The sequence below is a fragment of the Linderina pennispora genome, assembly GCF_002104995.1.
Source record: "Linderina pennispora strain ATCC 12442 chromosome Unknown DL89scaffold_2, whole genome shotgun sequence".
NCBI lineage: Eukaryota > Fungi > Kickxellomycota > Kickxellomycetes > Kickxellales > Kickxellaceae > Linderina > Linderina pennispora.
The window spans coordinates 477,636-504,545 of NW_024468250.1; the positions used below are offsets into that span (position 1 = coordinate 477,636).

General features: G+C 53.9%; 13 protein-coding genes across 13 annotated transcripts; 7 read left to right on the plus strand and 6 right to left on the minus strand.

Moving 5' to 3' along the window:
- Nucleotides 1–31: 31 nt before the first annotated feature.
- DL89DRAFT_83490 (calcium-dependent phosphotriesterase) lies at nucleotides 32–1,386 on the minus strand. The gene has a single exon (XM_040892131.1). The coding sequence runs from the start codon at nucleotides 1,102–1,104 to the stop codon at nucleotides 76–78; it is 1,029 nt and encodes a 342-aa protein (XP_040746177.1). The 5' UTR covers nucleotides 1,105–1,386; the 3' UTR covers nucleotides 32–75.
- A 9-nt stretch (nucleotides 1,387–1,395) lies between these two features.
- Nucleotides 1,396–2,250, minus strand: DL89DRAFT_83535 (uncharacterized protein). The gene has a single exon (XM_040892134.1). The coding sequence runs from the start codon at nucleotides 2,167–2,169 to the stop codon at nucleotides 1,519–1,521; it is 651 nt and encodes a 216-aa protein (XP_040746178.1). The 5' UTR covers nucleotides 2,170–2,250; the 3' UTR covers nucleotides 1,396–1,518.
- Nucleotides 2,251–2,947: 697 nt separating this feature from the next.
- DL89DRAFT_273992 (uncharacterized protein) lies at nucleotides 2,948–4,309 on the minus strand (the record flags this gene model as incomplete). The annotated part of the gene is made up of 2 exons (XM_040889128.1): nucleotides 2,948–3,121; nucleotides 3,167–4,309. 2 exons carry the CDS (start codon nucleotides 4,307–4,309, stop codon nucleotides 2,948–2,950), a joined length of 1,317 nt encoding a protein of 438 aa, XP_040746179.1.
- Nucleotides 4,310–5,641: 1,332 nt separating this feature from the next.
- On the plus strand, nucleotides 5,642–7,295 carry DL89DRAFT_265023 (uncharacterized protein). The gene has a single exon (XM_040886487.1). The coding sequence runs from the start codon at nucleotides 5,703–5,705 to the stop codon at nucleotides 7,251–7,253; it is 1,551 nt and encodes a 516-aa protein (XP_040746180.1). The 5' UTR covers nucleotides 5,642–5,702; the 3' UTR covers nucleotides 7,254–7,295.
- A 368-nt stretch (nucleotides 7,296–7,663) lies between these two features.
- On the plus strand, nucleotides 7,664–8,462 carry DL89DRAFT_265024 (uncharacterized protein). The gene has a single exon (XM_040886488.1). The coding sequence runs from the start codon at nucleotides 7,773–7,775 to the stop codon at nucleotides 8,406–8,408; it is 636 nt and encodes a 211-aa protein (XP_040746181.1). The 5' UTR covers nucleotides 7,664–7,772; the 3' UTR covers nucleotides 8,409–8,462.
- A 422-nt stretch (nucleotides 8,463–8,884) lies between these two features.
- On the plus strand, nucleotides 8,885–10,294 carry DL89DRAFT_232620 (acid protease). Its single transcript, XM_040884927.1, has 2 exons — nucleotides 8,885–9,599; nucleotides 9,672–10,294. Exons 1-2 carry the CDS (start codon nucleotides 9,057–9,059, stop codon nucleotides 10,260–10,262), a joined length of 1,134 nt encoding a protein of 377 aa, XP_040746182.1. The 5' UTR covers nucleotides 8,885–9,056; the 3' UTR covers nucleotides 10,263–10,294.
- Nucleotides 10,295–10,749: 455 nt separating this feature from the next.
- Nucleotides 10,750–12,416, minus strand: DL89DRAFT_265025 (glycoside hydrolase). The gene has a single exon (XM_040886489.1). The coding sequence runs from the start codon at nucleotides 12,217–12,219 to the stop codon at nucleotides 10,837–10,839; it is 1,383 nt and encodes a 460-aa protein (XP_040746183.1). The 5' UTR covers nucleotides 12,220–12,416; the 3' UTR covers nucleotides 10,750–10,836.
- A 1,500-nt stretch (nucleotides 12,417–13,916) lies between these two features.
- DL89DRAFT_83572 (uncharacterized protein) lies at nucleotides 13,917–15,272 on the plus strand. Its single transcript, XM_040892136.1, has one exon. It carries the CDS (start codon nucleotides 13,951–13,953, stop codon nucleotides 15,043–15,045), a length of 1,095 nt encoding a protein of 364 aa, XP_040746184.1. The 5' UTR covers nucleotides 13,917–13,950; the 3' UTR covers nucleotides 15,046–15,272.
- A 211-nt stretch (nucleotides 15,273–15,483) lies between these two features.
- DL89DRAFT_83568 (uncharacterized protein) lies at nucleotides 15,484–16,854 on the minus strand. The gene has a single exon (XM_040892135.1). The coding sequence runs from the start codon at nucleotides 16,602–16,604 to the stop codon at nucleotides 15,567–15,569; it is 1,038 nt and encodes a 345-aa protein (XP_040746185.1). The 5' UTR covers nucleotides 16,605–16,854; the 3' UTR covers nucleotides 15,484–15,566.
- Nucleotides 16,855–17,475: 621 nt separating this feature from the next.
- DL89DRAFT_290670 (uncharacterized protein) lies at nucleotides 17,476–19,736 on the plus strand (the record flags this gene model as incomplete). The annotated part of the gene is made up of 7 exons (XM_040890107.1): nucleotides 17,476–17,547; nucleotides 17,605–18,057; nucleotides 18,089–18,461; nucleotides 18,493–18,596; nucleotides 18,640–19,152; nucleotides 19,363–19,636; nucleotides 19,681–19,736. 7 exons carry the CDS (start codon nucleotides 17,476–17,478, stop codon nucleotides 19,734–19,736), a joined length of 1,845 nt encoding a protein of 614 aa, XP_040746186.1.
- A 31-nt stretch (nucleotides 19,737–19,767) lies between these two features.
- Nucleotides 19,768–21,004, minus strand: DL89DRAFT_290671 (DHS-like NAD/FAD-binding domain-containing protein; the record flags this gene model as incomplete). Its single annotated transcript, XM_040890108.1, has 2 exons — nucleotides 19,768–20,244; nucleotides 20,276–21,004. The coding sequence occupies 2 exons, from the start codon at nucleotides 21,002–21,004 to the stop codon at nucleotides 19,768–19,770; spliced, it is 1,206 nt and encodes a 401-aa protein (XP_040746187.1).
- Nucleotides 21,005–21,673: 669 nt separating this feature from the next.
- DL89DRAFT_290672 (uncharacterized protein) lies at nucleotides 21,674–22,658 on the plus strand (the record flags this gene model as incomplete). Its single annotated transcript, XM_040890109.1, has 2 exons — nucleotides 21,674–22,356; nucleotides 22,496–22,658. 2 exons carry the CDS (start codon nucleotides 21,674–21,676, stop codon nucleotides 22,656–22,658), a joined length of 846 nt encoding a protein of 281 aa, XP_040746188.1.
- A 242-nt stretch (nucleotides 22,659–22,900) lies between these two features.
- DL89DRAFT_281554 (uncharacterized protein) lies at nucleotides 22,901–24,685 on the plus strand. The gene has a single exon (XM_040889648.1). The coding sequence runs from the start codon at nucleotides 23,260–23,262 to the stop codon at nucleotides 24,628–24,630; it is 1,371 nt and encodes a 456-aa protein (XP_040746189.1). The 5' UTR covers nucleotides 22,901–23,259; the 3' UTR covers nucleotides 24,631–24,685.
- The last annotated feature ends 2,225 nt before the right edge of the window (nucleotides 24,686–26,910 follow it).

A 26,910-nucleotide genomic window follows, 5' to 3' on the forward strand; every position in this document is an offset into this window, starting at 1 on the left:
GAGAACTAATGGTGATCCGGTCCCTCCTATGCAGATCGCAATTTTTTGCGGCATATTCTGCGGAAGGGGGATAAATCAGTGCTTCTTCTTTTGCAGGTTGGCGAAGGCACGGCCCTGGCTCTTGTTGCCAACAAAGCGCTCGACACATCCCTTGGCGGGGTTGTCGACGCAAGCACCGACAACAAACAGGTCCTTGCCCTTGGGGCCAGCCAGCTCCAGGTTGGTCACCTCCTTGATGTTGCTCAGCTGGAAATACGCCAGCAGCTTGCCCTTTGGCGAGATCTTGGCCACCTTGCCTGATCCCCACCGGGCCACATACAGGTTGCCGTCGACATCAGCACGCATGCCATCGACATCGTTCCCAGCAGTGCCATCGAGGGTTGCGAAATCGACAAACACGCGCCGATTCGAGATCTTGCCCTGGTAGGCGTCCAGGTCAAATGCCAGAATCTGGTTAGACACGACCTCGCCGCCCTTGTTGATAGCCTCCGACAGATACAGCGTCTTCTCATCAGGGCTGACCTCGATACCATTGGTGCGGTAGAACTCGCCCAGCTTCTTTGCCTTTCCGCTCTTGTCGCACGTCCAAAGATCGCCGTCGCCGACGACCGAATCAGGCGTGAACCGCATGCCTGACAGGAAGATGCGGCCGGTCGTGTGTGCAATAGCCAGGTCGTTGGGCTGCAGGATCTTGGGGCTCTGGCAGAAGGTCTCGGAATGCGCGAACTTGCCGTTCTTGCCCACATCCCGCAGCCGCACAACGCGGTGGTTGACGACATCAGCCAGATACGCTTCCTGGATGCCCTGCTTGTCTATGTGGAAGCGAATGCCGTTGAACCACGAGTTGGGCTTGGCCTTGTCCTCAAACAGGCTCTTCTGCGAGCTAAACGCCCGGCCGATGGCTGCCTTGTTGTCGCCATAGTGCACAGCATAAAAGTTCCCGTCCTTGTCGACTGCAGCTCCCTCGATGAGCGCGCCAAACCGCGTGGTGCTCGAAGTCAGAAAGGGCCCGGTGTGGTAGACGCTGACCGCTCCGGGAATGGAGGCTGCAGTAGACGAAAGAGCAGCGGCGGATGCGGCTATCATGATGGCTGCGAGTCTCATGGTATTGAAAAGAGGTGGAGAGGAAGAGGAAAAGGTGTAAAGGCTTGGTTTGGCAATGGCTGTCGGCACAGAGGTCCCTCGGTGCAAATGCCGGGGGTTGCCGCGGCTTTATAAAAGGAACAAAGCACATGTGTCTGCCGGATTGCCCCTAGCCTGAAAAGGGAAGCCTTCTGGAGACAACCCCGCACGCTGCACTGTGCATTCGATGGAGCCCAACACCGAGCCAGCCCAAGGACCCGACCGGCTCCTATCCGGCTTCGCACCACGGTACGAGGAACATTCGCCGCAAGCCTGGTGGCAAACAGGGATTTATTTCGTGTCAAGGATACATCACAAAGGTCGGCTAAAGCACAAAGCACAAAGCACATTTAAGGTTGTCAAGCAGAAGCCTGTCAGCAAGGCGAGACCGTCTCCTCAGAGGCTTGGCACCGGGGTGGTCTCGACCGGCAGATGGCTGCTGACACCCCGGGTAACCAGGCCATAGTAATGGCCAAAGCTCTGCTGGAACACTTGCATCGGCGGCTGGAACAGCGACGGCTCGCCCGAGTTCTGGTAAAAGTGGTCGAGCTGGTACCCCCACTGTGACACCATGTCTCTGCCCATGATATGGCCCTCCTCGGACCACCGCGCCGTGGCCATGATGGCCCTGAGCCAGCCATCGGCCAGCAGACGCAGCGTGTCGCGGCGGATCTCGTTGTGCTCCTTGCGGTCCCACTTGGGCATGCGCATGGCGATGTCGGTGGCCTGGGCCAGCAGATCGAACCACTCGGCCGGGTGCGTCAGCACGTTGTCTGTCTGAGCAGCTGCGGTGCTGCGGCTGCTGACCAGGCCGTAGTGCGTGAAATGATCGAGGTACATTACGATGGTGTCGCGCAGCTCTTCGAGCGCTGGCTTGACGCGGTGGTATGTGTAGTCGTCGGCCAAGGGCCCGGATTTGTTGTACGGGAATGCCGCCAGCAGGCGACGCTCTAGACGCACCAGCTGGCTGCACGCCGAGTTGACCGTGGGCTTGGGGACCAGGTCGCGCACCTGCGTCGCCAGGCCCGGGTTCTGGGTGATCAGCATGTCCAGCAGCGAACGCAGGTCCTTCTCCTCCAGCGGCTCTACACAACAGCAGAGCACAATTAGCAAATACCGCACATCTCCCGATTCGTCAGCACTACAGGGCGCCGAAAGAAAAAAAACTGATGACCATTTTTCGTCCACTTACCAAGCAGCTTGTCCAGCGTTACGTCCTTGGGCCTGGTGTCCTCCACTCGTGTCCGCTTCCGTGTGTCAGCGCTATTCTGTGTGTCCCTCGGCTGCTGCTGCTGTCCCGCCTGCGTAATACGACGGCCTGAAGACAGGTATCGGATGCGACGCTGCTCGGGCGGCGGCGACGAGCTCTCCATATTCTCGTCCTCGCTGCTGCTGGCTTTCCGCTTGGTGGTTCTGTGAATGTGCTGCTCGTCCAGCATTCCGTGCATCTGCGACTGGCCAAGGCCCATGCCAAAGCCAATTGCCGAGTTAATGTTGGGCAGAGGCGGACGCGCGGCTCCCCACGCAGTGCCGTTGAATCCGGCATTTGAGCTGAATGTAGCGGCTAGCGCCGATGCCTTCCATTGCCCCTGCTGCGACATTTGTGTGAATTGAATATAAAAAGGGTAGGAATACAAGAGACCAGGTTAAAAGTATAAAAAACGGCTGAAAGAAGGCTGGGATGAAAAAAGTGAGACAGTCTTGCTCCCTTGGTGGGGCGAAGTGCTGGAAATCCTGTGCTGCGCCCGCAACGCAATTTTTTCATCAGCCACTCACAGCAACCGCCGAGCCCAAAAAGCCCATCACTGATTGGTGAGACAAGCTATCAACAGCAGTTATCCATCGCACGCTTGGCTGCCTCAAGCCGCTGCGACTCGCCAAGGCCTTGGCCAAAATCGCTGTCGGTGGCAGCGCCGCTGGCAGGCTTCAGCACCGGCGAGCCCGTAGCACGCGACGGCGAGTTGACATCGCTCTCGCTGTTGGTGGGCAGCAGCGTGGCCTCATCGCGCACATCTGGGTAGTAGTGGCGGTGGATCCAAAACACCAGAGCCGTGGCCATGCCGACCAGGAATCCGAGCCCGTCGTTGGAGAACCCAACCAGCGCAGCCGTGGTTGACAGCACGACAACGAAATCGCGCTTCCTGCGCTTCTCGTCGTGCGGGTAGTGTGTGAAGTTGCGGGCCACCAGCCCCAGCTCGATCGACGCTGTGAACAGCATCACGCCCAGCAGCGACTTTGGGAACCACTTGAGAATTGTCAGCAGCGACTCGCCAAACACCACTCCCAGGATGATCTTGACCAGGCCCAAAAAGTACAGGGACAGCTCCGTCCGTGCTCCAAAGAAGTACTGGCCCGCCAGGCCACCGCTGCCGTGGCAGAACGGCATCGAGCCCAGGAAGCACCCGACGATGTTCATGGCGCCAATGGTCGAGCTGATGTGGACCACTGACGGATCGTAGCCGGGGAACAGCTCGCGCGCCAGAGCTGCCAGGGCGATGACCGAGTTCAGCAGCGTCAAAGGCAGCTGGCCCAGACCGGCGCTCAAAAAGCCTGTCTTGAACTCCTTCGCTGTTGGCACCACAGCGTGGACAAAATGGGCGCCTGGGTGCACCTTGTCATACTGGTGGTGCGTGCCTGTCTGCACCAGCGCAAAGATCAGGCCCAGCATGAAGATAACCATGGCCGTGGGCACGCGACGCCGCTCATACACAAACAGGACCAGCAAAAACGACGCCGTTGCCCACCACAGGTTGTCGCTCCAGATCAGGCTGTCGCCCCAGAACGACGCATTGGTCTTGATCGCGTCGATGCCCTTCTTGCACAGCTGCAGGGCTGCGCCCAGCTGCAGACCCTTGACGACTGGCAGGGGCACAAACCGAGTCACCAGCCAGAGCAGCCGCGATAGCCCCAGGAACATGACAATCGCAGAGACACCCAGCCCGGCACCCGCCAGCTCGCCAGGCGTAAACTTGTTGGTGAGGGCGATGGCTGCAATTGACTTCATTGGCTGCACACACATGGGCACGCCGTAGAAGAACCCGGTCAGGATATTGTACAGCCCGCCAAAGAACAGCGATGATGTCAGGCTAGCCGACCCCTGCACCGTCAGGGATATGAGAATGGGAATCAGCGTGCCCAAGTCGCCCAGAGACCCGCTGAACTCGCGCAGCGTGCAGTGCTCCTTCATGCGCCGGTACCGGCCCTTAAAGTCCCAGCACGGCGGGATGGGGTTGGGCACCGTCGGCGCGTTGGAATTGATCCACTTGTCTTCCTTGAGAAACTCGATTATCTGCTGCCGGGTAGGAAGTGTGAAGCGGCCCATAGTAGAGAGAAGAATTATTAACAGTGTAGATATTAAAGACAGCTGAGGAAGAAATGGTGCCGTGGGTCACTTGCCACATTCAGCCGTGCACCAGGCTAGCTTATATCCTCAACTCCAGGCCCCAAGCCCGCCCTGAAATGAGAGGCGTCCCAACAAACGATCGCCAACGGCTCCTCCCTATTCATGTCGCTTCGTGTGGCCTATATGCATGGCCAGCTCCGACGGGAGAATTAATCTGCCTGACCATGAGCCGCTGTAAAACTACTCAAGGAGCAGGACTTTCCGTTCTATGGCTGTGAAATTCTCAGTGCCTCCACTCTTTTGCTGCCACTGAATACAAGGATCGGTTCACGGGGGATCGTCCTTCAAAAGTGGGCTGTACGCGCTCCGCCTCAAAGCGGGCATACACGGGGCGAATCATGGCACGGTTCCTGCACACCACACTGCTGCTTTGGGCGCCCAATTGGTAAAATTGGCGTTTGATCCGTCGACGCTGCCTGCATATTCAAAGGCAATCTGCAAGCCATGACGTGGATTAGATATCTCCATCCATCTCTGGTGTCTGGCTGTGCTTATCTCGGAGCTACTCTTCTATCGTGTAGGATCCCTAATCCCGCTGTATGCTGCACAGACATACCCATATATCAAATGCGCTGTTCAGATGGCATTACATTCATCCAGAGTGCTTGCCATATCTGTTTTGGCGCATCGGATATTCCGAGGCGATGTGCGAGCGTGGGAGCTGCAAAGCGGCAGCCCAATCCATGATCATATCAATCACACACAATCTATCTATCTAATCTGTATATTAGCAGGCAGAAGTCACATATTGAGCAGCTGACCAATCATGACCACATGGTGTCTCCCGTCTACACTGTGTGATGCTCACGCAGTGCCCCTATCCGGCTGACACAGCCTCCGCGCAGGTGCTGTATCAGCCAGGCACACTCAGCAATCTACCTTAATGACAGCTTTCGCTATGTGCATACCTGTGCACTGTGAGCGCTCGCAGTTGCTCTGCGGCTTCCGTTTACATCGCGTTTTTCGCTCTTATACATCCGTGTACCGCATGATTTTTACTCGGTAGAGTACATACAGCTGCATAGAGTGGCTGCGGGCAGTGATGTTGACAACTCTGTTGCTCAGACAAGCAACCTGACTCCTATAAAGGCGATACTCAGCCGCTTTGTTTAGATATCTTTCTCCATCCTCAATTCCTCCACTCTTGTAATATATCCAGAACTGTCTGTCCGGCATAATGGAAACAAGTGGCCAAAGTATCAATACCCTTGCTGGCGGCGCGATTATTGAGCGTATCCTTGCTCGCCTGAATCGTATCAAAGAGAACGGCGAAGCAAATATCCGTCGGTATGCACGCTCTATCCAGATCGCACGAGTGTGCCGCTATTGGTACCAATTGACCAAGCCCGACCTCATGAGCAGCATTTATATCATGTCAACCACGGACCCCAAAGGCCAAGTGAGGTGGCACTCAAATATCCCAGCTATCATTGCTACAGGCATGGAGGACCAGGTCCGCAACCTGTTCATCAGCGGGCCTGTCATTACCAAAAAGTCCACAATCATCAATGTCCTCCAGGGAGTTGGATTCAACTTTCTTGTGCTGCCGCGGCTTTCGACTCTGTTTTTTGTAGAGTGCACAGCTGATGACAGGTCGTCTAACTACGACGCCAATGTTACCAAGATTGCCTCGTTCTTTTTGCGCCGCATGCCACAGCTAACCCGAATTGTGCCGTCCAGCATCCAGGAGGGGCCCGATGGGTTTGAACCCATCTACAGCAAGATCCTATTGGGCTTCTCTTCCAGGATGAACACTCTAACCACCGGTGCAAGTATGCTTGGCCACAATCCAGATGCAGCATTCTCGAATCTCACTCACGTATCGCTGCACAACACCGACACTTGCATCACCAGCAGATATTCGAGCATTGCGCCTGCATCCCTCCAGAGCCTGGAGATCAACAAGGGCTGCAGCATGTTCCCTTGGGACATGTTTGGTGATGGAACTGACCATGACATCGTGTTTCCAAACCTTGAGGTCCTGAAGCTTATTTTGCCTTCACGCGGGCTGCCCTTTCGCAAGCAGAAGATAAGTCAGTTCCGCCTGCGCTTCCCCAGACTCCAGTTTCTGATGCTAGTTGGTACCCTAGATTCATTCGAGGACATGACCGACCTCATATACCAGACACCAATTAAGCATCTAAGGTTGCACGACAACCTAGACAGGATCCAGCATCTTGATCCCTCGTACGTGCGCGACCTGGACACACTTACCATCTACCCTAGCTTTTCCCTCGAGCCGCTGCCGGTAGTTGAGCTCGACAAGGATACATCATTTGTTACCATGTTTAACACACCGTCAAAGCTCACCAGAATTCGCCTAGGGCTCAACACACTTGATTTCCCGAAGATCGACACCGTGCTGTGGCACAACTTGGCCGATGCTACGTTCATTGTACGGTCGATGGAGCTGATGGCCATCAGCACTTTTCTGACCCAGCTGCCCAGGCTCAAGACATTCAAACTGTACACCTTGGCAACGCTTTCAAAGCACTGCGAGTACATTCTTGAGCCACAGACCGAAACTGCCAGCACATCGCTGCGCATGCTCTACATTGAGCCTGCACACTACTGCTCGTACAACGATGCCTGGCTCTATCTGATGCTCCCACGGCTGCCGTCTCTCAATATCCTATATGTTCCTGATTTCCACAAGAAAGTGGCCAAGAAAGCGATTGACGCGAGCGGACTCCATGTATCTCTTATCGAGCGTATTCCCTTAGGCTAACATTTGGCCTTTTCTAATATCATGCAGTAAATTATAGTTGGCTACACATGTAGCCTGTCGCTAATGTTGATGAGAAAAACAACATTTTGAGGATAACATACCTCACATACATTTACCAACCTCATAGCCCACCAGTCATGGCAAGGAATTGGAAGGCATCTCAATGTTAGCACCTCGCTCCAATCAGTGTATTTTTGGATGCTGGCTCCTGAGTAGCGTGTAAATACAGGGCCACTGTTTCAAACAGCATGCCAGTGGCAGCAGTAAAGCACTTCCCCTAGACACCTCCTAAAAATGTTTGCTTGGAGCAACAGTAGGTGCGGGGAATACGAAGGGCAAATTCAAGCCGGGGATATATATTGACGAGGTGCATTCTGGGCAAGGGATATTTACCTACATCACTCGTTGTACTCTTCCTTTCCTTCCTCTACTCTCCTCCTTGTCTCATTGTTTTTTGCAACAACATTCTCTAAAGTAGCTCTGCGAACAGCCCTTTCGTACAGAAATACAATCATCGCCATGAAATACACGACTTTCGTCTTCAGCATGCTCGCCGCCATTGCACACGCATGGCCTACAGCAAACATCTTCCCAGCATCCGACAGCCTTCCAGTCAACTGGAAAGATGTCAAGACACAGACGGACCTTGGTGTTTTGCGTGTAGCAAACAGCATGGCCTTGGCTGCCACATCGGGTGACTCGTTCATTCCGTTCTCAATCCAGCCTTCGCGCATCAGCGGTATCCCCAACATCTACGCAGTTGCCTACTCACTTGAAGATGGCGCCATCATCGCACCAATTGGCCGTGTCAAGACCGAGCAGTACAAGACCCTGGGCATCGACAAGGGTGGAATGGTCAGCCTGCGCATTCCTGAGACTACTGTCAAGGAGTTGGCTTCATCGAGCGGTGTTTCTGCTGTACGACTTGCTATCCTGGCCCCTGAGGCTTCGAGTGATGTGACTGTTGGCCAGTGGGCCGCTGACAGCGTTGTGTTTGCTCTGGGTACAAATGGTATCGAGGAGCAGTCCAAGGCTGACGAGCAGTCCAGCGCTAATGCCAGCGCTAACACTAGCGCTAACGCCAGTGCTAACACCAGTGCTAACACCAGCGCAAACGCCAGCGCAAACGCCAGCCCCAGCGCTAGTTCCCACTAGATAGTAGTGCGATATCACAATATCAACTGAAATATTCGAATATACTATCCTCGAAACACAAGAATTCCCCCCTCCCCGTGTGAACTGACATGATGTATGCGCGAAAAATACGCTTTGTGTACTATTATTAACACTCTGATACCCTTCAGTGCTCTCCAGACCGCGCCATCCCCACTTGCAGACTGGTTGCTGACAGCAGACAGTAATAAAAGGCAGCCCGCACGACTGTTGCTATTTTCAGCTGCACCCCAGCCCTAGCTACTGCCTGCGTTTTTGTATACTTCTGAACGGCAAGCTGGCCTCAATAAATGCCTAAACGATGTGCGTCCTCCTCTCTGTTTAGCTTGTTTTCTTGCATCTGGTCCTTTTCATATCTCTGCTCTTGCCAATTGCTCACATATGAAGCTCTCTAAACTACCATTACTGGCTATACTTGCCTTGCCAGCAATGGCAGCGGCAATCGACGGCTACACATCGATTCACCTGCGCAAGGGTGATATATTTGTTCGACACCGGAATAGTATCCGGCGACGGGCACTGGTCAAGCATCAGCAGTTTCTGTCCGTGCCACTGTCGCAGCTAGCCGGGCGCGACACAGTACCCAGCCCAAGTGACTACCAGCCAAGCACAACGCTATTCTATTCGGGCATGATTTCGATCGGCTCTCCCCCACAACAGTTCCGGGTGAACTTTGATACGGGCTCGGCTGATCTGTGGGTTCCCAGCACGAGATGTGCTAACCCAGTTTGCACACGACACAACCAATTCAACCCAAATGCATCATCTACATACGCACCCTTACTGTGCGGCCGCCTACCCAACCAGATCGGGATTGAGTATGGAACTGGCATGGTCACGATCCAGGCTGCGCACGACACCCTCCAATGGGGATCAATGAGTATCAGAAACGCATCGTTCGGTGAGGCAGTCGAGATGACGCCCGATTTCGACGCCCAGTTCGACGGTCTCTTTGGCCTCGCCTTCCCGACACTGGCCACTCAGGGGCTTGATCCGCCATTATTTGCGCTTGCTGATCAGCAAAAGCTCAACGCAAACCGATTCAGCTTCACGCTTGGTGATACTGGTGGCCGCCTCGACCTTGGTATACCGCCAGATAGCAATGAAACAACAACGACATGGATCAAGGTGACACAACCGGCGTTCTGGGCCGTCAATGTCTATGGAATCGATGTCGACCTGACAGGTGAAACCACCCAGTTTCTGCCCATACCACTACCTCAGCGTTCTGCTGACTTGCTGCAGCTGCCCACGCGCAAGCGGCTCAAGATCAAGACACGTGGTGTCGGCTTGCTGGATTCGGGAACCACCACAATCCTTTGTCCGTCGCCAGTTGCCAAGCTCATCAACCGCATAATCGGTGCGTCAGACAACGGTCTTGGTGTTGACTGCGGTGTATCGACTACTGGGCCGACCTTCCGCTTCCGTCTAGCAGGTAGAGATGGTCAGAACAACATCACGATTCCTATCTCGCCCAGCCAGTACATTCTGGGCGACGGTGTGCCCGAGCACGGCTGCATGTCTGCGTTCCAGGTCGGTGGGCCGAAAGACAAGTGGATCCTAGGCTTGCCCTTTTTCATGAACCGGACCATCTCGTTTGACGTCGACAACACGCGAGTCGGGTTTACGACGTTGGATAGAGATGCGTTGGCCCGCCTGCGCACTGCTGGCGACAGCCAGGACTACGCAACCGACGACAATGACGGGTACAATGTCGTAGTCACCGGCCCAAGAATCGAGTCGACAAACCAAGTTATGCCGCGGTCCGCCACGGCCAGCCAGCAGGCAGCATCCGCAAAAATGCTGGCGCTGGCTCTCCTAGTATGTCTGGTATGAGAAATATGCAGTTTTTGAACTATTGTTGGTACCCCTCAGATCCGTTCAAAAGCCAAGAACATTTGGTGATGCAAGGCCCCCGGCTCGTACTTCAAAGCTACGCCAGTGTTAAGAAGGGCCCAAGAGCCCCGCAAAACGATCAGTCGCCAGCATTTCCAGATGGAGCACTCATCAACGAGGTTAATAGTTCAAGGGTTTCCATCTCCACCGCCCGGCCAGCGCCTTGGCATGACCAAGGGCGGCTCGATCCACAACTTATGGTTGATGGTCGGTGGGGCAAAATGCAAGTAAATTGAGCAAAAAAAAAAATAGAACCGATCGAGTCTATTGGACAACGACAGTAGCTCTGCATGAGAAGGACATTCTAGAGTGCCCCTGCTGGAGAAATGCGTAACCACAACCAGAGCTGCCGTTCAATATGCGCAACCACGCACATAGCCAATTCCGCATAGATAGTATCAATAAAACCGCATGTGTGGGTTCAAAAGTGGGTAGATCAGTGTTTTTGCATCGGTTCATTATCTAGTGCTTGCACTTGTAGTGTGCAAAATAGAGCAGAGGGTTAGGAAACCATTCAAGCAGACGGCCAGTCGCAATAGATGGACGAGCCTGACGAAAAGCATGCAGTTCCAGAACCGCATGACAGCTGGAGCCACGCCCCGTTGTTACAAGCAAAATAGTTAGCGTTCTTGCCACTAGTATCTGCGCACTGGACAGCTCCCTGTGACGAGCACGAGCCACCAGCGACAGGACCGCCTCCCGAGGTCGAAGTTGGCGCAGGAGCAGAGGTTGTCGTTGAAGATGAAGTCGGAGAGGCTGTGGTACTTGTTGAGGAGGCGACGGTGCTGGTAGGGCTAGCAGTGGTGGACGTAGATTCCGGGGCACTCGAGGTAGGTGCGGCAGTAGTAGTGGTAGGAGCGGCGGTCGTGGTGGTCGGCGCTGCAGTAGTACTGGTCGGAGGAGTAGCACCGCACTGCATGTTTGCCTTGACCCAGCTCGACAGGCCCTTCACGTACCCCTGGTTGTTTGAGTACCACGATGCATCCCACAGCATGACACCGCCAAAGGTCGAGGTGAAGTTGGTGTACAGCTGCTTCAAATCCGCCTGAAGCGTGTTGAGCTCAATGTACCCATTGCCAGCGGCGCCTGGTCCAGCAGGCAGGCCGACGTACACCTTCGAGTTCGGATTCGGGTTCTTCTTTGCCAGCGCGTCCCAGCTCTTGTAGTCAAAGTTCCACTGGTTGTTGATGTTGACCAGATTGCACGGGTTGTTGTAGAATTGAATATAGTTGTTGTCGATCCAGGCAGTGTTCAGGGTAGAGCCAAGGCTCGAGTCCGGGTAGACGCACTGCGGAGCAGCAGAAACGATGTACTGCTTGGAGGCGCTGGCAAAGTACGTACGCAGCTGCGCAATAAACGCCGCATAGCCGCCGTTAGCGCCAGACTCGATATCCAGATCAACACCATCCAGGACCGCATCACCATATGGCCTATATTGGTGTGTTCCGCCAAGGAACATGTTCCAGACAGTATTGGCGAACTGGACTCCCTCGGCCGATGAGCCGAGCGAGTAAGTAGGGTTGCCACCGCCGCCGAGCGACAGCACGATCTTCTTGCCGTTGGCCTGGCAGGTCTTGATATCCTTGCCAATTCCGGGGCATGTCAGGGTGTTGGTGCCATTGAACTTGGTCTCGCAGTGGCCGGCGTGATTAAGGACGGGGAGGCCAGTAACATTATAGTTTATCACAAAAGAGAGGTTGATGACGTCGAAAGTGTCGTCTTGGCAGTATTCGGCGAGGTCCTTTTCCCAGTTCGCAGGATCGTTGAGGTGGCTGCCACCCCAGCTGTTCTGTCCCCAGTAGGTCACCATGTTATTAGAACAGGTGGAGCTGTAGGTAGCTGCGGCAAACGAGGAGAGGGCTGCAAATGCTGCCGTCGCAAGGATAGGAGAGGGCATTTTGGGCGGGTCTGGTAGGATTGGTAATTAGTCGGGACGTAGAAGCTTTAGAATTGGACGTCAAAAAGGAAAAGTCCTTAGCCAGAAGGATCTTTTGGTTGGTATCGAGGTATAAGGTGGAGAGGGTTGAGGGGTGGAGGATGTAGAATGAGAGGAGAGTCCGGATGTCAGCTCATTTATATACGCAGTGATGCGCGTAGTATCTGTGCTTGGACATGGGATACAGTTTGCATTCGAGCCTTGGCTCCGTCCGCACCATTAGCTTTGATATTTCTCCAGCTAGCAGAGCGACAGCACCGTTGTTTGTCTCCCATGTTCCGCTCCTGCGCAAAATCATGGTGCAGTCGGCTACTATTGACAATCTACGGGGCGGGTACAGCTGCATCAGCAAATCCCGCTCAGCAAAAGCCAATCTCAACCACTGGCATAAAAGCATGATCTGACGTGTCAGGCGGTTCTTGTTCGCACACTTGTGCGGGTATTAAAAATGAAGACCACATGCGGTGCCAGGCTGCATCTGGACGGCGGCGGTTCACATGGATGCGTGAGGCATGGCTGATTGACATCGGAAGCAGGTGTTAAGCGTACTTTCAATGATGCGTCCTGCTTGCAATGTCGCTTCGAGCAGGTTTATCCAAACCAACTATAGCGCAGATGTGCCAGGATCCTATTTCGTAGCTTTTTTTTAGCCAAGACAAGGAGGGATTATCCCTATTTGCCTGATTCTGCCGTTGTTTTGCTACATCCTGGTATAACTATTTGCTAGTTTGCCAGCCTGAAGCAGGCGGGGACGCTCATGAGAAGAACCTGCAGGCCATTTATTCCGGGCAGCTGGTCAGCTTGATTAATATCAGAACCGGTGCTGTCTGCATAATTGGCAGGCTGCGCAATTAATTATTCGCTATATTGGTTTCTTGGACAGCTCGAGGGGGCAGGCAGCATATGCCCTGGTCAGCTGGTTCATGCACATGTGGTCTACAAGCAAGAAACGGTGTCTGTGCCGGAGAGAGAAATGTCCGCTCTTATCGGTCCATCTCTATCCTCCAATTTCCACCAACGACGTAGTAGACCATTTCTGTCATCTCAGTCCCAAACCAAGCTTACTCCATACTTGAGGTTGGCTAGAGGGGGAGGGAATCAAAACTGTCGGTGTGAAGATCTCTGTTCGGTCCTCCGCCACCACGGCTGTGATTCCGAGAATCGGGCCATTGTTTTTGCCGGGTCGGATTACGACGAACCTGGCTTCTTGCAAAACTCTAATCCTGATTATTGGAATCTTCCATGTAACGGCGACAGCAAAAACCACCAGCCATGCAGATGTGCCTAGTAGCTTGACGCGCTATACTGCCCGATGGTAGTAGTATGCTTGGCTGTGGCTATGTCATCGACCTATCAAGCAAACATCTAGCTGCGCTTGGTTCCCACAGGCGATACTGCTTCTGCATGCACAAAGTCTGGCGTGTCTGCACATGATGACAGTGCCAGCGGTTGTGGTATTTCGGCGGCAGCAAACAAATAACCACCCAAAACGGGCGGTTGAGGAATGTAAAAGATGGTTTTATAACAGTTATTCTAGGCAGCAAGACATATCAGTTGGCCAGTACACTACGTGCAAGCATCAGAGGTGCGATGTTGCAAACAGCCTTCATATTGCCAGGGCCACGGCCACAACAAAGTTCAGGATCCTTCCCAATGCCCTCATAATCCTCAAGACACCAACTCTGTTAAATAATGATATTCCCACTGTTATTCACTGCAATATTATTTGAGCTAATCGCCTCAATGGGCACATTTGGGGCACTAGTCGCCCAGCATCTGTACACAAACAGTGCCACGGGCTGGTACATCCATCTCAACTGGACCTTTGTGTACTCGTATATCGTCACAATCTTTAGCACCATCATTGCATTCTTCCTGATGCTAGGCGCGCTGGTGCGCGGCACGCCGCACGCTGGCAAATACTGCACCTGCCTATTCCATTCTGCGGGACTCTTCCTGTTCGGCTTTATATTCTCAGTGCTCTGGATCGTTATCGTCAGCTTTGCCTACCGCAACCCGCTGCCAATCCACTACCCATGTGACATCTTCCGTCATCTCCGTGCCAACCTCACAATGCTTGGCCTGTCATCTGGCAAGTCGGTTATTGAAGAGGGCGGGCTACTGGTAGGCATTTGTCAGGCCAGTAAGGCGTTCCTGGTGCTTGCTGGCATGGGCCTGGCGTTCTGGATTCTGATTTTTGTGCTATCGTGCGTGGCCATGACTGTCGGGCTGGATAACCCGCAAGCCAAGCCTGCAGAAGGCTCAAGACGCTCGCTTCGCTCGATGATCACTGGCCGCACACGCCGCTCCGTCCAGCCACCGGTCGCCGTCCCAGTTCCGCCAACTGAAATAGTCCACGACGGGTACCGTGGCGATGCTGTCCGGCCACGAAGCATCCGCGCACCCACGCCGCCGCCAGCCCGCCCCCGCCCAGCTCGCCCGCCATCAGCAGCCCAGGCTTGCAAGCACTGCCACGAGTCCATCCACGATTCGCCGTCGCGCTCTCGGCCAGTTGCGCAGGAACCCCGCACCACTGAGGCGCCGGCAAGGTCAGCTGGGCTGGCCAATCCCAATGATGCGTTCTACGACCAGGAGTACGAGTCGCCGCACAGATCGCCAAATGACCGGCGGTTCAGGCGCACCATTGAAGAGGACGCGACCGGCGACGAGGCTGAGGATGAGCGGTTCGAAGATCACCATGTCGAGAGCCAGCATTCGCATTCGCATTCGCATTCGCCCCACTCACAGACCCGCAGAGAGCGGCTCAGGCAGCTGTTTTCCCCGTGACGTCAATGTGTAGATCGGATGTGCTCCGAAAGTCTCCGAAATCAAGTTTTACTCCTAGCTTCCTTCTCATGTTCCTGCGCAATTTCAGTGTCCACATGCCGCATCCAAGGCGCTCTTGCCCAAATTAGAAAATTTGTCCACCGTCATCTGAGCTGGCTTGGCTGTTTTCTTGCCTGCTGACTGCAGTTTTATTGAAGGGTCACTTTTTTTCCTTTGTCAGTGTGGCAGTGGGCCACTGCAAGGGGGGAAGGAGATTTATGTGTTGGTACAATAGATATTGAGAGAGTGAGGTAGGGAATGCCAGGTTGTGAAATACAAGTTTGCGATGATGTGCTGGATGCAGATTCGCGTCCATGTGTAAAAGGGTTTTGGTTGGGGAGGAGGTGCATGCCGCCTGGCTTGGGCGAAAGGGGCAAAAGTTCCGGCAGCATAATGTCAGTGTGAAACTCGGATTTACCCAAGCAGCATCGGCAGCAGCAGCGGCCGCAGAATGAGGGACCAGCTCGTGGGAAACAGCCGCTTCAGAGCTCGTTGCGAAGCGGCGACTTTGTGAAGTCGCTGGAGACGGCCGGTGGCGGCAGACTGCCCGTGGCCCGCACGTACTCCTCGAACTGCTGGCGCTTCGGATTGGTCTCCTGCAGACGGTTCTTGAGCGGACACACAATCTTGTCGTTGCGCATCATCAGCTGCTCGGTCGCCAGCATGGCCAGCGAGTTGTCGGGCGTGCGGAACCGGCTAGGCACGCGCGTGTCGCCCAGGTCCGCATAGAACCGTCCCCAGCTGCGCGCTGCCTCGCGTGCAGTGTCATCCAGCGGCCAGCAGATGCCCAGGTGGTCGGGCACGGCGTAGGGAGCAACAAGCGTGGAGTCAGACGATGCGGACGTGCGGCGGCGGCTGCGGCGCTCCTGAGGGCTCATCCATGACCGCGTCGAAACGCCACGCCAGAAGCCATTGTGCGCCCAGCTCTCAATAAAGCTCGTCTTTGAGGGCCGCCCCGAGTCAGCCGAACGTTCCGCAAACAGCTCGTCGTCTGTGCCCAGCAGCGTTGTGTCATCCGATGAATACGACGCCGGCAGCATTGGCGCTGCGTCCTCGTCGATGCAGCTCGCTGAGTCGTCGAGCTCGCTGTGGCAGAACTCGGATACGCTGGCCAGGTCCAGCAGGCCCAGCTCGGAGCGGTTCTGCAGCAGCTCGTTCACAGACATGATGCTGTCGGCCTGCGGCATCTGCAGCTCGCGCAACACCCCAATAAATGCTGTCCGAAGCTCAAAAAGCTTCTGGCGCTTGTCTTTGCCTGCCGTCTCGGCGGGCTTCTCAGTCTCAGGAGAGGCGGTGAGGGCTGCGCGCAGCAGCTCCAGCACGCGCGTGTGCTGATCTGTTGTTGCCGACTTTGACACGCTGTTGACAATGGGTGCACGACGTGCAGAGTACGCAAAGGGAGGCTGCTTCTTTGGCGACTTCCTCGAGGTGGTGTTGCTAGTGCTGGCCACGAATCCGCTGAGCTCGGCCACAGGTGCTGAACGCAGCTTCATGGCCGGCATTGGTGATACTAAAGGCATTTTATGTGTCGGTATATAGCAGGTATCGGTCGTTGTTTTAAAATTAGGCGGAACCAAATTGGGTGTATATTCAATTGAGGGTGCTAAAAAAAGTGAATGGAGAGAAGTGAAACAAACAAAAGAGAGAAAAGAATTGGATGACGGCAGAGTCTTTTTAAGGGGCCAGGAAAGGAGTACCTCAGGCGTGTAACAACAAAAAGACTGTGAAAAAGATTTAGTGAGGAGGGAGCGGTTGGGCGAGGAAAGTGACTCTACGGAAAATTGCTTTTGGGTAAAGGCCGGGCGGGGGCATTTATATGCGTCATGTTCCTTCCTCTTTGAGAATCCGCCACTGCAGCGCCCAAGGGTCACAATAACTTTTCTGTCGCTCAACGGACATTTTGGCCTTTGAAGATTGCGCAGATATCGTCGCTGGATGACAACAAAACAGAGTGCGTTAATTTGCTGCATTGCACGCATAAATTGGTTCGGAGTGAGGATATTTTGATGTTGTCGCTTTTTCCTTTCGACGGCCGACTATTAATCAAGCCCTGGCAGAGGGGCATCTCCGCTTGCCACCGAATGTGAAAGGCCAGCCTCGATTCGGGATGCCTGCAAGGCAGCAGACTTCTAGTGGCCGTGGGGAAAATAGCAAGGGCGGCCAATTTATTGGCGCGTCACTGAGAGGTGCACACATGGTGCAAGCCCGATGAGCACCGAGTTTAGCAGCTGGGCGTGCGGGCTTATCGATTGAATTTGGCATCGATAAGCAATCACCAGATCACTGCCGATTAGCTTTAACCCATGACTCTGCTGCAATAGCAGTTGCTTGGCACGTCACCTTTCTTTTTTTTTTTTTTGTTTCCTAAACCTACTCTCAAGCACCCGTACCATGTATCTTATATCAGGCCGTGCCCGCGGCTCTGCCCGCAATTCGCGCAGTCCACGGACAGCCACACCCAGCGTTGCCGCTGCGCCACTGAGCCCCTCGCCGACACATCTAGCGACCTTTCTGGCATAGCTGGACTGGATCTCGACCACGACGAACGGCGATGACGTTGATGCCACTGACTTGAACGACCCGGAGCTGCTGGGCGAGCTTGCGGCTCTGCGCAGCGAGATGGGCCTGTCGAGCCCCCCTGCCCGTAAAACACCAGCACGACAGCCATCACAAAATGCAGCTGCGTCGATGGCGTTCGACGAGGACGACAAAATACTCGACAGTGTCGAGGTCACCGAGGAGGATATGAACGACCCAGGGCTATTAGCTGAGCTGTCGCAGTATGGCGGTGCGGCGATGCCAGAAGAAACCGCCAAGCCTGCCAAGGCTCCTGACAACAGTGCTTTGCTGGAAGCCCTAAACGAGCGGACAGCAGAGCTCAAGAGTGCCGCACTGACAGCCAAACGACAGGGCGATATGGACATAGCCCGTGGGATGCTTATGCAGATGAAGGCAGTGCAGGAGGCGGACAAAGTGCGTACGCTCAGGCCAGCCATTGCCCAAGGGGTTTGCTATGCCGCCCAAGCCTACAGCTCCTGAGTCGCCCACACCAAAAGCACCTGAATCACCGGTGCTGCCAGCGCCTGGGCCTAGAAAGCCCAAAACACCTGACCTGGCCACGCAGCCGGCGCCTGAGCCGCCAGTGACCAGTGCTCCCCGCGTAGCTGCATCAGCCAGCCAAACCCCAGCCAAGGGCGTCACGTCACCAGCACCCAAACGCACTGCAGCGGTTTCCACGCCTGCACAGTCCTCCTCTACGCCCGGGCCAACCGCACGGGTATTTCTCGACGACCCGCAGCTCCAAAACCTTGCCCGGGTTGCCGTTGACTTTGGTGCCATGACGGAGCAGCTGGAGCTGCAGATCTCACATGCCACACGTCTTCGCCGCCCACTACCTGCGGGCCGGAGATAAACCGCGCGCGCTCGAGTTCCATCGGTACAAGAAGCGCGCACAGGCCGACCTTGCCACGGTCGCCTCATACCAGGCTAACCAGCGCCTGGCCCCGCCTGCCGTTCCTGCACCACGAAGTCACATGGACAGCGCCCGTGGACCAGCGCCGGGACATCTCTGTAAATGAACTCCAGATCGCCATCAAGCGCGTAGTGTCGGACGGGGACCTGGAGGCAACGCTGAATGGCAGCGCTGACTCGTTTGTGCAGTGGGAGATCAGCTGGCCCAGAGACAAGCCCAGTAAGGCGTATGCGCGGACCATCAAGTTCAGCGAGTTCGACTCGGGCGACGTCGGTCTGGACTATTCGCAAAACATCGCCATCATTGACCGCCAGCACCCACGCCCGCTGATGCGCTGGATCGAGCGCGGCAGGCTGGTGGTCGAGTTTTACAAGTACAACGGGCTGCTCTGGGGCTCGCAGCTTATCGGCCGTGGATCTGTGCCGCTGGCCGATTTGCGCACGAGATCCGAAGTCACCGCGCTGGTGGAGATGAAGGCTGGTGCAGATACCAGTGGGACTCGAGGTGGAAAGACTCTGGCAGGCGGGCCGGTGTTTGTGGATGTGGCAGTGAGACTCAGGCTGCCACTATCGAATCAGCAGGAGATTTCTGAGCACGTAGAGAGGTGGATCTATATAGACAATGAAGAGCCAGCGCAGCCGCCACACTGGCTCGCAGAGGCAAAGGGGCGAGTGGATGCCAAAGTCAGTAGACGGCTCCCAGGAGCCACCCCACCCCGCGGTGGTTGATCCAGCTGCTCAGAAACCCGATCCTGAACCAAAGGCTCCTGAACCAAAGGACAACCCCTGGCAGACGCGACATCCCAGGAAATGGACGACATCGCTCTGCACCTCGACTCTATGGATGATATACTATCCAACGCCGTGTTGGAGCTCGAGCTCGCCCAAATCCCCACCCGCATCCAATCTGCCGATCATGATGCCGCCAGCCAGCTCCAAGAACTCGCTTCTGCCATCAAGCTCCGCATGAGCGTCGTTGCTGCTCAAGTCGGTGCTGGTACCATCTCCATTCAGGATTACATGGACGGCGTCACTAAGGAACTAGCCACAGCCAAGGACTGGGCGCTCAAGGCAAAGCGTGGTGGCCGCAAGGACTTGGCCATTCGGGCATTGAAAAGAGCAAAGCTATGCAGAACGAGCTGAGCGAAATGCAGTCTGCTATGGAGGCTGGCGAAGAGTAGAGATTTTTTGAAATGGGAAAGAAACTTTAATTTACAAGCAGACTGTCGGTCTGAGATCCTTTTTCTCGGCCAAGCGGAGTGAACGGCAAGCCGAATGGTCAATGACATAGTTTTCGTCGTTCTGGTGCCGCCTTGCCTTCTTGGGCTGTGTCTCCTTATCAGCATTATTATCGCCGTCGTCGGTACCCCTAGAGCGCTTCTTTGAGCCCGTAGGCGTCTTGGAGTTGGCAGGGGCGTCCTCTTTCTTCACAGCATTCTCCTTGGCCACCCTGCTCTTGCCTGTCTCCCGTAGCACATTCGCGCTCTTGCGTGCCTTGGTCCACTGCGTTATCTTTGTCTGCGCGTTCCACAGCCGTTCGACCTTGGCGCACCACTCCTCAGCAGCCCCGATAACCTGGAAATCAACAACGCTATCCCAAGCCTTCCCGCACACCGGCTCATTGTTAACCACCACCGTCAGCGTCGCCGCGCCTGCCAGTTGCTTCACCAGCTGCTTGCACCCAGGCACCTTGAGTGTCGTGCCAAACACCAAGCACAACGTCGGTCAGCTTGGATGTGCTGCGGCGTGACGAAAGAGCGCGCGTATCGTGCGATATTATCTTGGCAATATCCTCGCTATGCGGGTGCGGCTCCTCGTATAGAACAACAGTGGGGCGGAGCTTCCCCGATGGCAATGCGCGCCGGCCCATAGCTTCGCGGATCGAAGACCGGGTTGAGCAATCCAGGCACGCGTCGCCGGCACCCAGGTTGCCGTCAAACGGGTACGTGCTCGAGCACAGCTGGCATTTCAAATGCTCCATGCTGCCATGCAGCGGCACGGTGTCTGCCTTTTGCCACGCTACATCGCCGTTTGGATCCCACACATTTAGCCCGGCTTTGGCCTCCAATCCGTCGATATTCTGCGTGTAGTTCCGTAGCAATGATCCGCGATCCGCCAGCGTCCTGATAAACCTGTGCACAGGGCCTGGCTCTGCCTTCCTGAATTGTCCTCGCAGGCTGGTCATCCACTCGTAAAATACATCAGCCGCTTTCTGCGACCGGAATACAACTGATGCATCAAACAGGTCACGTCCGCTGGTTACCAGGTTCGGGTGCCTCTTTTGTATCTGCTGGAATATGCCGCCAGAGGAGCGGAAATCGGGGATGCCGCAGTTTACTGAGATTCCAGCCCCAGTGACCACGACGAACCGCTTCGCCGAAGATACGCGTTTCAGGAGAGACAAGAGCTCATCGCATTTTTCAGAGAGATCCAGCGTCTGTACAGGCATCGTGGTTGGAAAAGGTATCGGAGGTTATTTCTAAGGGATACTGGGTGAAGAGGGAAAAGAGCGGTGAAGAAGAGAGCGAGCAGGAGTTGAAAATAATGTAAACAAGCCTCACGACCAACGCGCGTCGGTTCTGGAATCAGCGCGTGATCAGAATCAGCCAATTTGATCATGATCAGGGGTATGCATGGCATCTGAGCTGTGGCGACATCCCCCACGTGCTGAGCCACATAGCAGTCTGGCTTCGAGTTCAATTGGCATGTACCATGGCAAACAAACAGGCTGGTCAATGGAACAAAGCACATGTGTAGTCGACACCTTTTTTGCTAATCCTGCCAACCTAGCCGTTGGCTGCTGGCGAATCCGGTTGCGAGTTCGGTGTGGCATTTCTCAGCTATGGCATTACGTATGCCATTGATTGCCCACCTCCTGCCTGTATGAACAAACCTACGTCTACAATATTTGGGCAATAAGGGCAGTAGCATGGTTCCCGACTTGTGGCACAGTTATTTGTGTTTGCCTTTGTTAGCATCATTGTAGCATGTCTATCGCTACTCGCTACGTGCGTGTGGCTTAAGAATGCGCTCGTACTCATGCTGTGTTCTCTGGAAGGTTCACCTTCGTCTCTTTTTCAGCCCTCATTTTACCTAAATTCATTTTTATTACCAGACGATGCCCTACCGTGCCGGGAGCTGGCTTGGTGTCCATGATACATCTGACGAGCTGCGTATCTTATTTGTGTCATCAAACATGTACGATATTATAAACCTTAACCCACACGACTGCGTTGGCAGTTCAGCGAACGAGTTTATCACGGGTGAGAGCCTGGAGACATATCCGGCAACTTTTGCCAGACACACAACTGACAACATATTCATCAGCTATGTACATGTCACGACGTCTGATGGCTCGGCTATTGTGGTCCGTACCATCTCATTTGTCTGCAGCAACATCACCTTTATTGTTGGATCCTACGATCCAAGTTGGCAGGCCGAGCACATGATGCAGCGCAACCACATCAAGCGCTTCCGGTATGTATCCAAGGACGAGAGCAGAATGGAAACACTGACACAGATCAAGAAGGCAATTAGCGAAGTGTCTGGCCAAGGCAACACCATTACAGCTGTGCCCCAGCAGGATTCGCAAAGGCAAGCACAGGAATCGGCACGCACGCTTATCCAGGCATGCATCGTTCTTGATAGCTTGGAGCGAATGGATGGCCGAACGCCGCATGGGCCGACCATTACCTTCTTGACCAACAGCATCGATCAGATTATTGACGTTGATGCGACCGACCTCCAGGGCATCCCGTTCCTGTCGCTGGTTGCCGCTGACGATATTGTCAAAGCTAGCGAGTTCTTACAGAATAGTGGCGTCGAACGCCGATATTTCCTTTACCACTTTAAAGTTCCTTCGCGACCCATTCGGAGTTTTTGTCGAGGGACAATTGCCTGCATGCGTCACTGTCGAACTAATGTGCGCCGGCTCTGAAAGCGGCGCCATTCTCCTATGCCAACCTGCCATTGGGCTGCGGATAAGGCGAACAGACTGCGCCTCGGTCGAAGAAGCTGGGTACATGTCACTCGAAGAACTGGTGTCGTCTGAAGCGGAGACCAGTGGGTACGATAGCTCCTGGAGAGATATCAAGCCATACTAGATTATCAGGATAACGCTCGAGATTATCTGCGCGCGTGTGACGTTGCCGCATGCTTTAGAGAAAAAACTGATTCGCCTACAACACTCCCTCTCTTTTGCTTGGCAGGATACCGGACTTTGGCAGAAAAGCACACCTGTGTGTTGATTTGTAAGCTTGTATTACCAATTCTTCCTTCCCTTTGTAGCATAAATTGGGTTTTCTGTCGGAGCATGGAAATACTTCGCTGCGAGAACAGGTCCGCCCATTGCAGCTCCGAGCACAGACCTCTCTTCTTTCCCCCTGAGCTCGGAAATTGTGTTGCTTATAGCAAGCACAGAAATGTCGTACTCGGGTCCGTCACATGGGCAAGGGTGCAAGACTAGAAGGGACTTGCAGCGTGTTTGTTATTCCGGCTATTTTTCTCAGTTTTAAGAGCAGTAATGATCAAAGGCGACGTCAGGCAAGAGACGGAGAAAGGGCTGCCTGTTGACTGCAAGTACATATAAATAGGGCCCGGGTGATGGCATCAGAGATGAACGCCATCACTACCAACTTTTGGAGCACTTCCCAACCCTTTTCTCACAACCACAAAGCAGCCTTCCAATCTAAGAACTAGTCTTCAATGGCTCCTACTACCAAGCATGACGACTCTGACTATTCGGTCATCGAGGAGACCGGTATGAAGCTGGGCAAGGCACCGTGCGCTCTGCGTGTGGCAGATATCGGTGGCAGCACTCTGCGCGAGGCAGAGCGTCTGTGTGCCCGCGACTACCTTGAACACCACGTCTTCTTCAACTACATACAGTTCCACAACCACAACATCCACCATCTGCTGGCATCCCTGTCTCTGGGTGCATCCCAGGAGCGCCTGCAGGACATCTACGACAAGAACGTCCCAATGCAGCGCCCCTTGCCTGACCCTGTCGCTGGTGTCGTAATCACCAAGGACACTGTGCACGAATACCTTGGCAAGGAGGAATACTACACTGATTTTGTGGCGTTCTTCCGTCACGAGATCGACGCAGAGGGCGGTGACTGGAAATCTGTGCTGGTGCGCTACATGTTCGAGGACAAGATCTACCCGCTTGTATTTTGCGGTCTAGTTCACCCGCTGATTCAGATCGGCTATGGCGTCGAGTTTGACAGCGCTGCTATTGTTGCAACGGGTCTGGCAAACGCATGCGTTCACGAGCTTAATTTCCAGACCACACTCCAGGCACACGCCATTGAAAAGACCGTTGGCACACTGCCACTGATGAAGGTGCTTGACAACATGCGGAACGACAGGCGCGTCCAGGACATTCCGTATGAGACCACGTACAAGGAAGATGGCCCCATCAGCGACCAGGTCGCACTCGAGTACCTGCAGCATTGGGAGGTGTATCCAACCGACGAGTGCGTTGAGCTAAAGTTCCGCGAGCTGCAGGGTGTAATTGCGCTCATGTATGGCGCAACAACCAAGCCTGGATACAAGAACCAGTTTGACTTCTTCATCATGCATCTCCTGACGTCCTCATACTTTGTACCGGCGATCCTCAACTTGCTCACCCTTGAGCAGAAGATCAGGGTCCTGCGCACCTATGCTTTTGTTGTGCTGCGCTACTTCACTCTCAGGCATTGCCCGCAGTTCTATCGCGCCAATGAGCTCGCGGCCGACGATGTCTCGTTCGCTACCGATGTAGAGTACAGCGATGATGAACAGTGGAAGGTTGTGTTTGCAAAGGCTGTGCAGAATGATGATCTGCATGTTGCCAAGGCCATACGTGGGCTGTGGCTGGGCAGCATTTTTAACCACAATGCCCCGACAGCTCCTGAAGACTACGAGATGCCGCAAAAGATCAACTGGCTGCTGCTGGCACAACGCACCGTCGACACGATTAACTTGAGCTCGTTTGAGGACAAGGCCAAGCAGTACAAGGCCGGCAAGCGTGGATGGGATAATGGCAAAATTGGGCTCGACCAGTACTGGAGAGAGAATGGCGAGGCCCTCTGAGTAATACCTGTGGATTTCATTTAGGGCTTTTTTTTAACCATATCGCTCAATCTTTAGCAATATATAAAATTTTAGTCAAAAAAGTGTCCGATCGTCCGCTAGAACCATTTTATTCGTTAAAAAATAAAATTTTTAAACCTCGAAGCGAGTTTGGGTGGCTTGCTCTGTAAACTCCTTTTGATCTTGTGCAGCAGCTGACCTTATCAGTAAAACTGGGGCAGAAAGCTGTGGTTGTAGTGGTCATAGGTCTCCACTAGGTATCTCCATTGGTTCAGCGCAAGAGCTGCTCTCATTGTCGGTCGGCCTGATAACTTCCATGGCATCATCATGGTGATCATCACCAGCTGCGCAACGCTCTTAGGATATTTATCTATGAGCACCTATTGAATAAGGCCATATATCTCTTCTAGCGGTCATGCAATATTTGTGGGTTTATTTTATAAATTAATTTGTCTTATGAACATGCGTAAGCGGTAGTATTTGGGCCACAATAGACCCAGTCTGTATAGACTGATTCAAGAGACTGTATCAGTGCTAAGGGCCCCAAGGACTATGCAAACCAGATCATTTTTAATAATAAAAAATTCTTAATGCTATGCATCTGCAATACAGCAAAACTGAACAGCATCATTTCTCTTCTTACTTGCCTATTGAATTTCTCAAATGAATATTACCCACAGCACTACTGTCATAAAGACATCACTTGGTGGTATTGGCTTCTGTGATTCTATGTTGCCCCGCCTAGAGCAATTTGTACACAGCGTCAATATCACCAAAGAGCATGCATACATGCTTGCACGATGGATATTACTCCATCAACTAGCTGACAGGGATGCTTTTGACCCAGCAACATTTGTAAAAAAGGGTTTTTTTCGTTTTATTTATTTATTCATTTATCGCAACCTGAAGGCGAAGACTGTCATATCTACCGAGGATTTCGTCAATCGGAAGGACAAATCAGAACTGTCGAGCGCAGATTTCGGTGATGTAGTTAGATACCATATTTATGATTATCTATTGCATAATGGCGATATCGAGCTACATGGAGTACGCGAAATGAATCAGGTAGCAACATATGTGGATACCGAGCTGATGACAGCATACAAGAACAACATTGTGTTGCACTATGGCACTTGCCTACAGCGTATTCTGGCCAAATTGATTGATATTCGCAGCCGCAAAAACACACTGCACAGTACAATGGGCAATGTGTCCAAGGCTGAGTTCAATAACGCATGTCAAGTGTATATTTATAGACCTGCACAGAAGCTCTGCCAGGCAGTTGCCTCTAGGCACCCTGATCTCAGTGTGCTCACCCCACCGATGCTTGCAATCTACAACAAGCTGGCGCCAGTCCTTAATGCCTATGATGCCAAGTACAGATTCGCCAAAGACAGCCGATACTATGATGCCAAGGCAAATCCACTTAAGCATCTGCGTGCATATATTCGCCTATGCCAGCTTATCGAGAATGAGCAGCTTGGCAAGTCTCCTCCCCAATGCTTGCCTCTGCGGACGTCATGGACCCCAGGCCATGTGCACTTAGACAAGCAAATAATCAAGCAGGTGTTTATTTCGAAAACACGCGAGCAGGTTACAGAGATCAACGCAGCAAAGAGGGCAGCAACAGAGGCAAGGAAAGCAGCAGACACTGCAGCAGCACTTCACAATTCATATGCACCAGCACCCCCAGTCTGTGCACACGACCCGGTCCAAGGGATCACACAATCTGTGTGGGATGTGTGGGGCCGGGTTGCAGATCTAACATCAAAGCCATTTAAGGCGCATGGGCAATTGGAGTGCGCCGATGGCCCGACACCATGCACCAATTCGTGGTAAGGGATGGCGCGGCAAGTTCAAGCATAATGGCTTTGAAGTTTATCTGATCGACGAATTCCGGACATCGTCGATGTGCCTGTTCTGCTGCGAAAAGTCGCTGCAGACATTCCGGCATGTTCCCAACCCGCGGCCCTACCAGAGATCGAAGAACCCAACTGTGAAGTGCCATGGCCTTCTCTGCTGTACAAGCGAGTCATGTAAGCGGGTCATAGCACAATACAGGCGGCCCTATTCGTCTCGGCTCTTGAACCGCGACCTCGCAGCAGTTCTAAACTTCAGACTCGTTTTCCAGTCACTCTGTGATTCAGGCAGTATTCCTGAACGGTTCCGTCGCTCTACAGCCATTGCTACCGATGCTTCTGGCACCACCCCTGAAACAAAGAACCCGCACAAGAGGCATGCAGCAGCAGGTGATTCTGCTGCCAGCAGCAGCGAGCCAGC